The 16,056-nt window shown below is 34.9% G+C and overlaps 1 protein-coding gene across 3 annotated transcripts in view; it reads left to right on the plus strand.

Annotated features, from left to right (window-relative positions):
• SHOC2 (SHOC2 leucine rich repeat scaffold protein) overlaps window positions 1–16,056 on the plus strand; it is an 81,188-nt gene that overhangs the window by 49,990 nt on the left and 15,142 nt on the right. For all 3 annotated transcript variants that reach the window (XM_065923307.1, XM_065923306.1, XM_065923308.1), the window contains exon 3: window positions 3,153–3,290. In XM_065923307.1, coding sequence (XP_065779379.1) covers window positions 3,153–3,290 — 138 coding nt within the window. The remainder of the gene's footprint in view (window positions 1–3,152; window positions 3,291–16,056) is intronic.

The following is a 16,056-nucleotide window of genomic DNA, read 5'->3' on the forward strand; positions in this document are numbered from 1 at the left end:
AATGTTAGGTAGTCATATGTAAGTTCCTGTCCTAAGATACTGTAATTCATCTGTTTCTGTGTTCATGGGTATCAAACTGGCATCCTGAACACTGAAAAAAATAAATAAGCCCACAGTTATGTTTGATAACACTTTAACCTAAAAATTAGTTGTTAGTATTTGAACACTAGATTTTATATCAAAATATAAATATCCAGGTTTTTTCCCCAAAAGTGTAAGGATTGGACAGTATTTGAGCTTTCTCATCCCAGCATTGCAGTGATAATCAGGGACAGTTTTGGCAATGTTAAACAACAAAGGACATTTGTTAATGTCTGGATGATTGTCATGACTTGGTGGGGAGTTGCTCTTGGCATCTTTTGGCTAAAAAGACCAGGGATGCTGCTTATGCATGGGACACCTTTCTACAGCAAAGAATTATCTGGTCTAAAATATTTCAGTATTGAGTTTTAGGAGTCCTGTAATATAGCAGTAATTGAGCTGAGTTGAATCATATCTGTTTCATATAGGCTATAGTTAGCCATAGTCTCCTCTCAACTTGCTTTATTTACATGCTGGGACTCTTATATACTTGAATTTATGCATCTTCCTTTAAAGTAGTGAGAGTTACTTTCATAGGAGTTGGAACAACTTTGAGTATTATTAGAAAAGTTGTGGCAAATACAGAAAACATTTGTTACTTCTGGCATGACGAGTATTAGCATCCAAATTTTATTTTCCCCAGTTATCATTTATTCTTTCAGTTAACATGGTGCTGTGTACTAGGTACTACACAATATGTGGAGGAGATAAACAGCTGCTTACACTTGAAGGCTTTTATTAGAGAATTGTTTGGTTTATCATTATGTAATGCTTTTTATATCTGTGATAATCTTCCTTGCTTTGAAGTTGGCTTTGTCTGAAATCTGTGTAAATATTTCAGCTTTCTTTTAATTAACATTAGCATTGTATTTCTCCATCCCTTTATTCTTAATCCACCTGTGTCTGTAAAATAGGTTTTTAAAAGACTGTACTCTTTGGGGCGGGGGGGCAGGGTCTTGTTTCTTAAGTCCACTCTGATAGTCTCTATCTTTTATTTGTTTCATTCACTTTCATATTTAAAGTGTTTATTGATTTAGTTGGATTGATATCAACCACATTTGGAACTGTTTTCTGTATCTTGTTCTCTATTTTTTTTTGTCTTTCATCATTTTTCTGCATTATCTGGGTTTATTTGAGCATTTTGTATTAGTTCATTGTCTCTCTCCTTAGCGTATCATTTATACTTGTATTACTTTTTTTTGTTTGTATGTATGTTTGTGATTGCCCTGGAGTTTGTGGCATAAATTTACAGCTAATATAAGTCCACCTTCAGATAACACTATAGCACTCAGTGTGGTGGCTTACAACAGAACATTCCCAGCTCTTCCCTCCTGTCCCTCACAACACTGCTGTCATTCATTTCATCCACCCTTAATCTATAGTTACCCAGTATATTGTTGCTCTTCATACTTTGAACAAACTGTTATCTGTTAGATCAATTAAGAGTAAGAAAATAAAAGATTTTATTTTATCTTATTCCTTCTCTATTGTTCCTTTCTTTTTGTAGAGCTAGGTTTCTGACTTACATCATTTTCCTTCTTTCTGAAGAACTTATTTTAATATTTCTTGAAAGACAGGTCTATTGGTGACAAATTCCCTCATTTCTGTTTATCTGAGAAGGTCTTTATTTCTCCTTTACTTTGAAGGATAATTTCATTGGATACAAACTTTCAGGTGGGTGATTTTTTTTCTTTCTCTCAACACTTGATAAGTATTCCATTCCATTCTCTTCTTGCCTGCGTTATTACTGAAGAGAAGTCCAATGTGTTTACCTTGTTCCTATATAGGTAAAGTTCTTCCCCCGCCTCAGTCTCCCTTCAGAATTTTATCTTTGATTTTCTGTATATGATTTTGAATATGATATGCCTAGGTGAGAATAGGAGGGGGCTTTTATCTTCACTCTGAGAACCTGCAGTGGGACTCCTGGAGGTAAAGCACAGGGATTCCAGTTTGTCCATATCCTTGCCAACATTTGTTTTGTTTTGTTGTTTGCTTTTGTTCACAGCCATCTTCAAGGGTATAAAGTAGTATCTTATCGAATTGATTTGCATTTTTTAATGATTAGTGATGTTGAGCATCTTTCATGTGTTTATTGTCCATTTGCATATCTTTGGAAAAATATTCAGGTTCTTTACCCACTTAAAAAATTTTTTTTTGGTTGCTGTTGAATTATGGAAGCTCTTTATACATTTGGGCTGTTAATCCCTTCCCAGATAGGTGGTTTGTCAATATTTCCCCTTATTCTGTGGGTTGCCTTTTCATTCTCTTGATAGGGTCTTTTATACACATAAGTTTTCAATTTTGAAATCCAGTTAATCTGTTTTCTCTTTGTTGCTTAGAATGTGACAGTAATATGCCCTACACCCATTTTTCAGTTTTATATGCACGTTATTTACTTCTCTTTCTTGCTTCCAACTTCTCCCTGCACCCTCCCCAAAAAAGGAAAAATCATGAGAGAGCCAATCTCGCTTTTATAAATAAGTTTTTGAAGACAGAAAAACACTTAAGAATAATCTAAATTGCCAATACAGTCCTTTCAAACAGAATGAGGAGAAATATACCTTATTTTGTATCCTTTTGGAGTAATATTAAATTGAGAAGCAGTTTTTGATTTATAACTCTCACTTTACATATTTGTATAACACCAGAACACATGCTTATTTGAAAGCATATATATTTTGAGGTCAGGTGACCCTCAAATTAAGATCTATCTGACATTATTGTGTTGAATTTGATTTAAAAATTAGTAAGCTCTTTTTGAAGTATAGAATGTACAAATGTAAATGTGGTTAAATTAGTTAATTAAAAATATATAATAATGGTTGATAATGATTTACAGTCAACATGTTAATATTATCAGATGTCCTTTTCTTTTTTTCTTTAGGTATAATTGACATAAAACCATATATTAGCTTCAGTTGTACAACATAGTTCAGTATTTGTAAGATGTCATTTTCAAATAAGAGTTTCAGATTTTGTTTAACTTTTACTTTGTGAGAAAAAGTATAGTTATGATATAAAATGTTTTATTTCTCAGAAATTCTTACATTTTTATGTTGATCAATTTACAGGTGAATTATGTAACCTCATTACGCTGGATGTAGCTCACAATCAACTTGAACACCTTCCAAAGGAGATTGGAAACTGCACTCAGATAACCAACCTTGACTTGCAGCACAATGAATTGTTAGACCTCCCAGATACTATTGGTATGAAAAGAGAAAGAAGATGCTGTTAATCATTTATAGCTACTTGGACATTAAAACCTATTTCAGTAATAAAGTTAAAAGATTAAAATTCAGCATTGTTGAAGTGGTAAAACTTCTGAAAGATAGTATTTTATTTTATTTTTATTTTTTTTTCATTTTTTTTATTAGTTGGAGACTTGAAAGATAGTATTTTAAAATCATTTTTTATTTCCATTTCTAGGAAAGGAAAATAAGTTTTAGGAAATGAGCTCAGTTAAATTGTAAAGAAGACAGAATACTGAGTAATGTGTATATGTTCTATAACTCTGTGCTTAAATTGCAGAATGGGTACATTTTTAGGTTTTGCTTATTTCAGAAATGTTGCATGCTCTTGTGTGGTCCCTTCTATGATAAAATAGACCACACTGAAAAATAAAATCATTGCTGTTTAGTTTTTAAAACATGGCAAGTACATTTTAAAGTTTGCTCATCTGTAATATCGAGGGATTAAAAGAAAAGATGTCTTAAAATGCATAATGTGTTTTGAAGACATAGTCAAACTACAGAAAGTTGATGTGTTCCATATTTATAAATTCTTGTTTATATTTCTGAATGCCCCCAAACTTATACAAACAGTAAAGGGAGTTTTAAAAATTTTGGATGCTTTTAGTTATTGCTGTGGTATGAGGAAACTCTTAGGTTTATTTAAAAAAAATTACCCTGTACTTAGTTTGTTATTTTAGTAATGAATATTTATAAGGTTCCATTACTAAATTGCATGAGGCCTATGATAATGTTTATCTTTCTCCAGAAGAATTTTTATTTGCTTCTCTAGGTACCTAGAGAGACCACTTTAATCCATCCGTGTTCTAAGGGTTGTGATTTTTCTGGTCCTCTCAAGTGATTCAGAGGCAAACTGCAGAGTAATTGGAGGACCGTTTTAATTCTGATTTCACCCCTCATACTAGGGTGCAGCCCTGTAGGGTCCTAGTTGATGCTGATTACTAGACTCCTCACCCTTGGCAGGCTGTAGATTTTGACTCTTGGCAAATCATGCCTTCGCCTTTCAGTTACATCTTCTATTTAAGAGAGCACTCTTAGGACAAAAATCTCCTGTGCTTTGCTTGTTTCTGGGTTCCCAGCTGGCTTCCAGCCTGGTTACTGCTAGTCATTATCATACTCGTTTTCTGATTTTTGTTTTAGAAGTGTTCTTAGTTTTCTGCAGTGGGGGGGGGGGTGGGGTGGGGTTTGCTTGAATTACCTTCTGCTTCATTACTTGAAGCAGAAGCAATTGTAACGGAATTTTTTTTAATGTTACAGTAGACTGTCTCTGGTTACATAACAACTATTCACAGAAAAGTTAAGCTGAGACTTTTTCAGGTTGTAATAGCTAGCCATTAGAACCTGTATCTTTCTGATTCTTGTCCCCTAGAGTCTAGAACAAAAAGACAGAAAAACACAAAATAAATGAAAAAAGTCATGGGAGACAGGACTAGAAGTTCTAGAAAGAGAATAGAGGTAAGACAATGAAGCTATAAAATATAATTTAATAATATTTCCCTAAACTTGACAAAAAACCCAGATAATAAGATTGAAATTTCTTACCAAGATGAAATAATGAAAAAAGATACATTCTGGTAGGAGTTTTAAAAGTTGTTTACTAATTTTTAATAAACAATATGGACTTCCCTGGTGGCTCAGCAGTAAAGAATCCACCTGCCAGTGCAGGAGACGCAAGTTTGATCCTTGGGTCGGGAAGATTCCCCTGGAGAAGAAAATGGCAACCCACTCCAGTATTCTTAAGTGGGAAGTCCAGTGGACAGGGAAGCCTGGAGAACTACAGTCCATGGGGTTGCAAAGAGTTGATCATGACTTAGCAACTAAACAACAATAATAATAAACAGTATATTCATATGTAATGTTATAAAACCTTTGTTTAGTTTCAGTTTCAAAGTAATGGACTATATATAGTAAGTTGGAAAGTTTTCCCTACTCTTCAATTTTTGGAAAAGTTTGTATAAAATTGTCATATTTCTTCCTTTAATATTTGATAAAGTTCATTGATGCAGCCACCTAGTCAGGATTTTTCTTTGTTGGAATGTTTTTTTAAAATAATTTCAATTCTTTTGATAGACATGGGGCAGTTTAGATTATTAGTTTCTTCTTGAGAAAACTTGATCATTTGTGTCTTTCATAGAATGTGTTCATTTCATTTAAGTTGTCACATTTAATGGGGATAAAATTGTTCATAACATTTGCTTATTAATAATTTCACTATCTATAGAATCTGTGGTAATGCCATTTCTCTCTTTTCTGATATTGGCAATTTATATCTTCTGTCTTTTCCCAATCAGTCTGGCTAAAGGTTTATTAATTTTATCAGTTTTATTGGTTGTCTCAAAGTATTGATTTTACTGTATTTTTCCCTTGATTTTTATTTCATTGATTTCCACTTTGACCTTTCTCATTCCTGTTTGTCTGCTTACTTTGATTTTATTTGTCCTTTTTCTAGTTTCTTATAGTGGAAGATTGAGGTTATTGATTTAAGACCTTTCTTCTCTTCTCATAGAGCCAGTTCAGTTCAGTTCAGTTGCTCAGTCATGTCCGACTCTTTGCGACACCATGGACTGCACCACGGCAGGCCTCCCTGTGCATCACCAACTCCCAGTTAACTCAAATTCATGTCCTTTGAGTCAGTGATGCCATCCGATCATCTCATCCTCTGTCATCCCCTTCTCCCGCCCTCAATCTTTCCCAGCCATTTAGTGCTATAAAATTCTCCCTTACATACCACTAACAACATCCCACAAATTGACATGTTCTGTTTTATGTTTTGTTTTGTCCAAAATGCTTTCTAGTTTGCCCTTTTGTTTTCTGTGATCTATGTGTTACTGAACAGTTTGTTATTTAGTTCCCAACATCTAACAGTTTTCCAGGGGTCTTTCTGTTACTGATTTCTAATTTCATTGTGGTTGAGAACATACTTTGTGTGACTTGAGTCATTTAAATATATCAAGACTTATTTTATGACTCAGTGTATGGTCTATCTTGGTAAGTATTCCATGTGCAATTGAATATGCATTTTATTTTTGTTGAGTAGAGTAATGTGTATAAGGCAATCAGTGAATTTATTCTACTACTAGCCCTTTTTGGCCATTTTTTTCTTCCCAGTTTTTATTAGTTATATTGTTAGGACATGCAACATTTATGGTATATCTTGTTAAGCCAGTCTCTAGTTTAGTCTTAATTGTTCACCAACAGTGCTGTTGCCATAGTTGTTCAAGTTATTTCTTGGTTGGCTAAAGTCAGTCTTAGAGTAGTTTTCTCAGAAATCGTTCATGAACAATGAAAGTGAAGTTGCTCAATCCTGTCCGACTCTTTGCAACCCCATGGACTGTAGCCTACCAGGCTCCTTCATCCATGGGATTTTCCAGGCAAGAGTACTGGAGTGGGTTGCCATTGCCTCCTCCAGGGAATCTTCCCGACCCAGTGATCAAACCAGGGTCTCCTGCATTGTAGGCCGATGCTTTACCATCTGAATCACCAGGAAAGACTTGTTAACTATAGTTTTCTAGTTTTTGTATGTTTGTAACCTTTATATTTAAAGAACTCTTTGATGAATATAAAAATCATTGGGTTCAACTTCTTTTCCTTGAGCATCTCAGGAGACCTAAAAGGTAGCTCTTTTAGTCTTCTACAATTGAATATGCAACAGTATGAGGCTGGTCTAATTGTTTTTTCTCATTATAATGACTTAATCTTTGTCCCTGGCCACCCAGAGGGTTATTTATTTCTAAAGTTCAAGAACTCTATTATATTTCTAAGTGTTAATCTTTCAGGTTCCCATTTCCTTGGAATACTCTGAACCAGTTCAGTAATAAAGGTTTAATTTTTACTTCAGTATAAATCACCTATTGACGTGTTTACTTTGTTGTATGTTCTTATGTTGAAATATGTAAGTTTGCTTATTTTAAACAAGAAACTGATTTTGATAGTAAAGGAGAAAAGAGAGAACAGTGCATTTTAACATGATCATTTTTCAGTGAATGACACATAAATGCACCTTAAAAAGAGGCTTCTTTTATAAAATTAAAGGCTTCTCAGTCTTAGAAAAGTAAAGGTTGTTTTACTCTGGCAAATCAGGGCAACTGAAATTAAAGATGCTTGAAATGTTATAAAGTTATGGCCTTATCCCTCTCATTGACACTAAATTGTGTATTTCCTAAGATACTCTAGATGCAGATATTTTACTGTTCCTTGAGCATATCAGGCAAGTTCTAGCCTCAAGGTCTTTGTACTTCTCAGTTTCTCTGCTTATAGCTTTTTTTCCTAAATATGCACATAAATTTCCTCTACTCTTTGAACTAATCAAATGGATATATCGAGTTCTACAAAGGGCATGGTTATCAATCAGTCCTGTTCTTCAGTTCAGTTCAGTCGCTCAGTCATGTCTGACTCTTTGCGACCCCATGGACTGCAGCATGCCAGACTTCCTTTTCCATCATCAACTCCCAAAACTTGCTCAAACTCATGTCCATTGAGTCGGTGATGCCATCGAACCATCTCATCCTCTGTCATCCCCTTCTCCTGCCTTCAGTCTTTCCCAGCATCAGGGTCTTTTCCACAGAGTCAGTTCTTCACATCAGATGGCCAGAGTATTGGGGTTTCAGCCTTCCAATGAATATTCAGGACTCATTTCCTTTAGGATGGACTGCTTTGATCTCCTTGCTGTCCAAGGGACTCTCAAGAGTCTTCTCCAACTTAGCATTTGTGAAACGACTCAGGAAATGTGCATCAGATACTATTATCTGGGTACTTCGGCAGAGGATTTGGGGGAGGGTCTGTTCCACAAAGGCCCTATAGGGTCCTGTTATTACCCTCAAATATTCTAACAGTATTTTGTTATTTAATATTTTATGCACGTGTTGGTTTCCCTATCTTGCTCAATAACAATCAAAGGGGAGGGGGGTGCAGTTAGAAAGTACTAAAATAAATAGTGTTGGCAAATAGAGAAAGCATAGGTTGTAGAGGATGATAAAATCATCCAATTAGTAAGACTCGGGTCCTTTGGATTCACTTCCTCTGACAGAGGATAGCTTCTCCATGTATTCTTTCTCCTGGCTTTCTTAATTTTGCATTTCTATTTTCTATCAGAAGTAATTCTTCTATATTTCAAGTGTGCTTGTTAATATGAAAACATTTGACTTCATTGTTAATCTTGAGTAATTGACATGTTAGAATAACACAAGTGCCTCACTTCTAACACACTCTACATGGGCAGGTTACAAATGTGTATTGGAAATCAATAAGAACCGAAACATTAATGATAATAAAAATTTATATGTCTCATTTATAAAATTTTATAATAAATATAAATTGGCTTTGATAGTTGTCAGCGAACTAAATACAGGTGTTATCCCAAGTAATAGCAAAGCGAGTTAAGTATTGCTTGTTGAAAATTTTTATAGTATTATAGTCATTTATCATATACCATGTTTATTAAGATAGTTCTTTGCCTTCCTCCATCCCTCTCACCCCCCATATTTTGATTGTATTGCAGAAAGTTGAGATTTGATGAGAAATCTGAATATGCAGGTCTTGATCTGTTACAAATCTCAACAGTCATAATTGACCTTTGAGATTCTCTCTCTCATCTATTGGAGAAGAGCAATTCACCCCAAACCATCAGTGACAAACTTAGCTGAAGTATAATTCTGACACTTTCCTTTCTCCTCCCCCCCCCCCCAGTTTACTACTTGAGAAGTATAACTTAAAATGAAAAACAAACAAAAAACCCAACACCTCTCTTGGAGAGTTGATGCTAGTCCCACAGGAGTTGCCCTGTTCTCTTTTCCCTGGACCAAAAAGAAACTTGCACTGAATTCCCAATTGAAAATCAAATCTTTTATCACCTTGCAGTCATGTTTCCAAAAATCACTTTAATTATTTGCCTCTTTTTTTTTTTCCCCTCGCAAGTAGATATTTTTAACTCTCTTTTTTGCTTAACATATAAATACTCCTTGAGTAGTTATCACTCTTTGGCAATAAGCAATGCCATTTACTTGCAAGCAGAGCAGTACCAAGATCACTGACAACTCAGGCTGTGGAGAAGAGGCAGAAGGAACTGGGGAGAGGGGCACAGCTGATTGTGGTTAAGTAGAGTGCTCAAAAACGTATTTAGAGTCTTAAAGCCTTCTGAGGTCTCTAGTGGTTTTATGAAATCAGGGAGAGGAGGGTCTGAAATAGGAAAAATTTTTTATTTTCTGTTTGTTTTCAGAGTGAGAGAAATATACAAGAAGACCTTGTCTTCAAGGCTAGAACACAGAATAATTCACAGAGGCCTTTTGTTACACTGGGCTCTGAAGAAATGTTACAGTAATTATGATTATATCAACAAATAGAGTTTTAGTGATTGATTTTAGGTAATTACAGTTCTACTTACATGTAGCAGCTTTACTAGTTTTCTTTTTAATGGTGGCATTCTTTTGAGTTTTTGACTTTTAAGAATGTTTTTTAATGTTTATTTTTAATTGGAGGATAATTGCTTTGCACTATTGTGTTGGCTTTTACCACATAACAACATGACTTAGCCGTAAATACGCATATATCCCTTCCCTCTTGAACTTCCACCCCATCCCACCCCTCTAGGTTGTCACAGAGTACAATGTTGTAACTCCCTGTTTGTTATACAACAACTTCCCATTAGTTATCTGTTTTACATATGGTAAGGTATATGTTTCAGTGCTACTCTCTCAGTTTGGCCCACCTTCTCCTTACACCGTTGTGTCCAAAGTCCGTTCTCTATGTCTGCGTCTCTATTCCCGCCCTACAAATATGTTTGTTGGTACTATTTTTCTAGATTCCATATATGTATATGTTAATATACAATAATTTGTTTTTCTCTTTCTGACTTACTTCACTCTGCATACTCTAGGTTCATCCACCTCACTAGAACTGACTTAAGTACTTGTCTTTTTATGTCTAAGTAGTAGTCCTTTTCATTTGTCATTTATCCATTCATTTGTCAGTGATATCTAGGTTGCTTCCACGTCCTAGTTATAAAATAGTGCTGCAGCGAACATTGAGATATATGTGTCTTTTTCAGTTATGATTTTCTCAGTGTATATGCCCAGTTGGAGTTTCTGGGTCATATGGTAGTTTTATTGCTAGTATTTTAAGAAATATCCACACTGTTCTCCATAGTGACTATATCAGTTTACATTCCCACCAACAGTGCAAGAGGGTTCCCTTTTCTCCACACCTTCTCCAGCATTTATTGTTTTTTTTTTAAATAGTTGGAGGCTAATTACTTTACAATATTGTAGTGGTTTTTGCCATACATTGACATGAATCAGCCATGGATTTACATGTGTTCCCCATCCCGATCTCCCTTCCCGCCTCCCTCTCCACTGTTTGTAGATTTTTTTGATGACCATTCTGACGAGTGTAAGGTAATACCTCATTTTAGTTTTGATTTGAATTTCTCTAATAATGAGCAGTGTAGAGCATCTTTTCTTGTGTTGGTTGGCCATCTGTATATCTTTGTTGGAGAAATGTGTGCTTAGGTCTTCTGCCTACTTTTTGATTGGGTTCTTTGCTTTTCTGGCATAGGGCTGCACAAACTGCTTGTATATTTTGGAGATTAATCCTTTGTTAGTTGTTTCATTTATTATTATTTTCTCCCATTCTGAGGGTTGTCTTTTCATCTTGGTTATACTTTCCTTTGTTATGCAAAAGCTTTTAAGGTTAACTAGGTCCCACTTGTTTTTGTTTTATTTCCATTTCTCTAAGAGGTGGTCAAAGAGGATATTACAGATATGTATATCAGAGTGTCTTGTCTATGTTTTCCTCTAAGGGTTTTAGAGATTCTGGCCTTACATTTTATGTAACTTTTAAGTTTATTTTCAATTTCTCAGTTTAATGATTCTGGAAAAAAATTGTACTTTTAACATCATTTCTTTGTTAGAACTTGTGTGCCTTTTCTACTGATTTTTTGCTACTTTGTTAAAATAAGGTAAAGACTGTTTGAGTTAAAGTCTTACTCAAAAGTTACACTAAATAACCTAAAAATGCTGATTTCCTTTGCTGAAATTGAAAGCATTAATTTTAATTCGTAGCCATTTAATGTTTCCATACTTTAAGAATCTGACAGCATAAGAAAGCAAGCTGTCAGATTCAGAACACAGAGCAACTTACTGTCAAAGTTAAGCACTTAGAAAGCTAAATGCCAGTGATTGACAGTGATCAGCCTCCATTTATCTGCAGAAGCTCAGCAACGTTGATTTTATTTCTTAGTCACAGTGGCTCAATATTAAGGCAAGCTATGACTTGATTTCTGGGTTGCAGTTTACTTTGTGGTTAAAACCACTTACTGAAAGAGGCTAGAGTTGAAACCACTGCAGGGGAAGAATCACAGTAAATGCCAGACTTCTGGTGTCAAGTTTTGTTTTGTTTTTTTCTGGCATAAGAGAGTGTTGATATTTCATCATTAATTTTTTTTTACCTTTTTTATTTTGCTGGGAGAAGTGGATTTTGGCAAAATGTGGATGACTCTGAGTATACCACCCTCTCAAGAAAGTGACAAGTTCTTTGCAGATGATAATTGCTTCATCAGAATAGCATATTCTCATAGAGTACAATTTTAAAGTTCATCCTCTTCAGTCCCACTGGACAAAAAATGTTTCGACATTTCATAGACCTTTTGGTGAATGCTTCAGCCATTTTATTACTGTGGAACAGCTTTACTGCATAGGGAAAGCAGTGGTTTGAAGGAGAGACAGGGGATGAGCTGCTTCTGCTTCTTTTTTAAGATTGAGTGCCTTTTTTATCTTCAACTTGGCATAGCAAATTAAAATTTTATCAGAAGATTCTTGAAATTCTTTGTATTCAGACATTATCACTGCTTATGGGGAAATTTCTTTCTCTTTACCAGTCTTGTTGTGGCCATGGGCATGGGATAGGGAAGGAATAAAATACTGATACCCTCCCTCCTTCCCCATTTTGAATGGATGTGAGTTAATGGGGACTCTCCTTCAGATTTGGTGGGAATGAAATTGATACTGCCTAATGGCACTGCCTGTTAAGATTTAAGATATCACTATCTTTCGATACATCTGAAATATTTTCACATGTACACACATATCTATTAGGATGTTCATTATAGAATTCCTTTTTAAATATTAGAAACAAATGCTCTCCACTGGGGGATGATTCAGTTCAGTTCAGTTCAGTCGCTCAGTCGTGTCTGACTCTTTGCCACCCTGTGAACTGCAGCATACCAGGCCTCCTTTGTCCATCACCAACTCCCAGAGTTCACCCAATGGTATGATTACACGTATCATAGAATACAATAGTTAAATAAAATGAAGTATATCTGTATTTACTCAACAGGAAAATATTTCTATGACCTGTTATTTAGGAGGAAAAGTGTGCAAAATGATCCCATTTATATAAAGACAAACACAGAAGCATTTTTAAAAATCCTGTATTTGTATATGTATAAGTAAAAACTTAGAGAAGGATCTCAATAGGTACATATTGGATTACACACCATGAGTTTTCTGGGGAATGAAGTAAGTTACACATTTTGTAATTAAAAATTTATTTGGTGGGCTAAGAGGAGTGCAATGGTTAGTTCATTCTCTGATATCTAAAAATGGGCTGCTTAGTCATTGGGTATCCCAGGAAAAATTAAAGTAAATATTTTTAGAAGAACTAATTTTTAGTCAGGTAGACCAGGCAAATCTGTTATGTGTTTTACAATCATGTCCAGTTAACATCTGTGTTTTGCAGACATGCTATTTTATAAGTTGAGAATGGATCAAAGAAAAAAGCTTTTAATGAGTGTCTCATATAATTTTGAGTTTCTGCATCTTGTTCCTAATGGAAAGGAGGACAAATCGTGAAATATTTTAGTGTCTTTAATTAATAAGAAAGCATGAATGAAAGCCTGGTGTGTGCTTTGCACTGAAATTCTGTGCAAATTTCAGTAGAAATGCATAGCAAGCTCCCTTACTTGAAGGATGGTCAGTCTGTTGGGGGAAGTAACTAATCCATGAAACAGTCGACAGCGTAGACGATAAGTAAAATGCCAGTGTATGATGAAAACAGCATGTGGTCATGTCCAGTTTATAAGGAGAGCAGTGAGACCTTGATAGAATGGCCAGAGAAAACTTCATGAACAAATATGCTGAACTTAGTGTGGAATAAAAATGCACTCCATGAGCCAAACAGCAAGGACAGTCAGACAGCATGGAGGCAAGAATGAACATGTCATGCTTCTGTGTCAGGAGGAAACAAGTTCACTGGATCAGGGTCGATAAAATTCACAAAAAACGATTACTTGATAAGGAGCCAATTGAGTTTGATTCTAGCTCTGCCATTAAGTCACTTCACATGTCTTATGCTAAAGTCAATGCTGAATACTCTCAGATGACTCTTATTGGTGTGCTTGGGTATCTTTTTTATCTCTTGTCTTTTTTGGGGGGGGATTGGCTATCTGAAACTTCAAACCACCATGCTCTGTTTTCCACAGCTTAGCTCATATCCTCACTGTATGGAGAAAATGAGCCTCACAGTGTAAAGTGTCCAAACATCTTACCTCTGTGTTAATATAAAGCTTCTCCATAATGTAAACTATTCATTCAATAATGATGGTACAAAGATATCAACAGTTTTTAAAATTAAAATGACTTCAGAATTATAGAGTTTTTCTTTATCAAAAGGACGTTTTAAAATTAAAAAATTATAGGAAATTAGGGAAATTCTAGACAAGTTCAAAGAAAAAAATTTAATCTGTATTTCTGTCATGTAGAGGTAACTTAAACTCTTGGCATGTGTATGTAATCATACAGATCATACAAAACACATGATTTTGTTATCTGACTTTTTTCATTTAATGTCATAACAGTCTTTCATATCTTAAAAGATTTTTTGTATAATAATTTTGATAGGTACAGGATATAGCAGACTCTAGTTGTACCATAGAATAAAATTATCTTTTGAATATCTATTTCGTATCAGTCATTGTACTAAGTATCTTACACACATTGTATTTAATTCTTAGAGTAACCCTGTCAGATATTTGACATTATCCCCACTTTATGGGTGAGGAGATAGACTTAGTTAAGTAACTTACCCAGGGACACGTAGATATAGAATATCTTTTGTTTTTGCCATTACACTGTGATGCCTTCAATCTAAATAATTATGCATCAATTCTTGAACATACAGGTTGTCTCCATTTTTTGCTATTAGAAACGACTATAATTTCATCATAAAGCAGATTATTTTTTGCCAACCCAACTTCTAAGTAACATTTGTATCATGTTTAATGTCATAGTGGAGAAAGGAATGGCAGCCCACTCCAGTATTCTTGCCTGGACAGATGAGCCTGGTGGGCTACAATCCATGGGGTCGCAGAGAGTCGGACATGACTGAGCAACTAGCACTACAGTGTCATAGTTCACTGATAGAAATAATAATGTTCTTGCACTTATTTTTAATCTCTGAATTCTCTGAAACTTTGGAAAGTGATCCAGTTCTCTGCTTGTTTCCCCCCCACCTCCGAAATTGACACATATCCCTGGAATGTCATTAGAAAGACACTAGTGAAGCATCCTTATTTAATTTGGGAAGCACTTTAAAGACACAGTTAACTTGTCTTTTCTAAGTGGTCGTTTTTACTGTTGCTTTTTAATTCAGTTTTCTGCCTGTTGGAATCTTAGTTAATCATAACTAGCGAACTCTTGACCCAGTTTCCAAACACTGTTATAAGAAAGTAATGAAAATGAGGATACCATGCCTCTGTAATAGTTCTAATTGCAGGAATTGAAATGATTGCTAAAGGTTTTTTGCACTGTAGTTGGCTAGACTTACGGTATATAGACTTATCAGAGTGTTTTTGACATCAGTAACTAACTCTTAAAAATGTAAAGGGTAAAAATTAGCTCCATTTAGGCATTTCTTAGAACTTTGATCACTGTTTTCTTCAGCAAGAGAGAAGGATGCAAATGAATATAACTAGATGAGGAATATGAGACAAGGTGACTGCTCTGCTAGGTTTTAAGGTTTAACTTATTCTGTAGGCTAATACATGTTTTCTGTAAGTATTGGAGTAATGTTGTATCTAAGAAAGTTATTCATACAATGACTTTCTGAAAAATAGTCAAAGCAGAAATTTGAAAGAAATTGACAGACATCAGACAGTTGCCGAAAGTTGAAAGGCGCCAAAATATTTATCTCCAAAATGTGTGACACAGGCGTCCACTTCTGTACAGGCCTACTTTGGAGATATTGTTGATTGATCTCAGACCACTTCAACAAAGCAACTATCACAATAAAGTGTCACACAAATTTTTTGTTTCCAAGTGTATATAAAAGTTATGTTACAAAGTACTGTAGTCTATGAAGAGTGCAGTACCATTTTGTCTAAAAACTATACATGCCTTAATTAAAAATACTTTATTGATAAAGTATCATTCAGGTTATAGACTAGCTCTTTTGATTTCCTTCAGTTATTTCTGGCTCTTGATTTAAAGTGAAAGACGTAATTCTAACTTTGACGTGGTTAGAAGTCACCATGGGGTCATTATTGGCTTAATTTCAATATTGTTGTATTTCAGGGGAGAGGGAGAGAGACAAGGAAGCAACTGTTTGGTGGAGCATAAAGCATATACATAGCATTTATCAGTTAAGTTCACCATCTTATATAAGTGCAGTTCATGGCACCCCAAAATAATTACACTAGTAACACCCAAGATCACTGATCATAGATCTCCAAAACAAG

The sequence above is a fragment of the Muntiacus reevesi genome, chromosome 2 (genome assembly GCF_963930625.1).
Source record: "Muntiacus reevesi chromosome 2, mMunRee1.1, whole genome shotgun sequence".
NCBI classification, from domain to species: domain Eukaryota; kingdom Metazoa; phylum Chordata; class Mammalia; order Artiodactyla; family Cervidae; genus Muntiacus; species Muntiacus reevesi.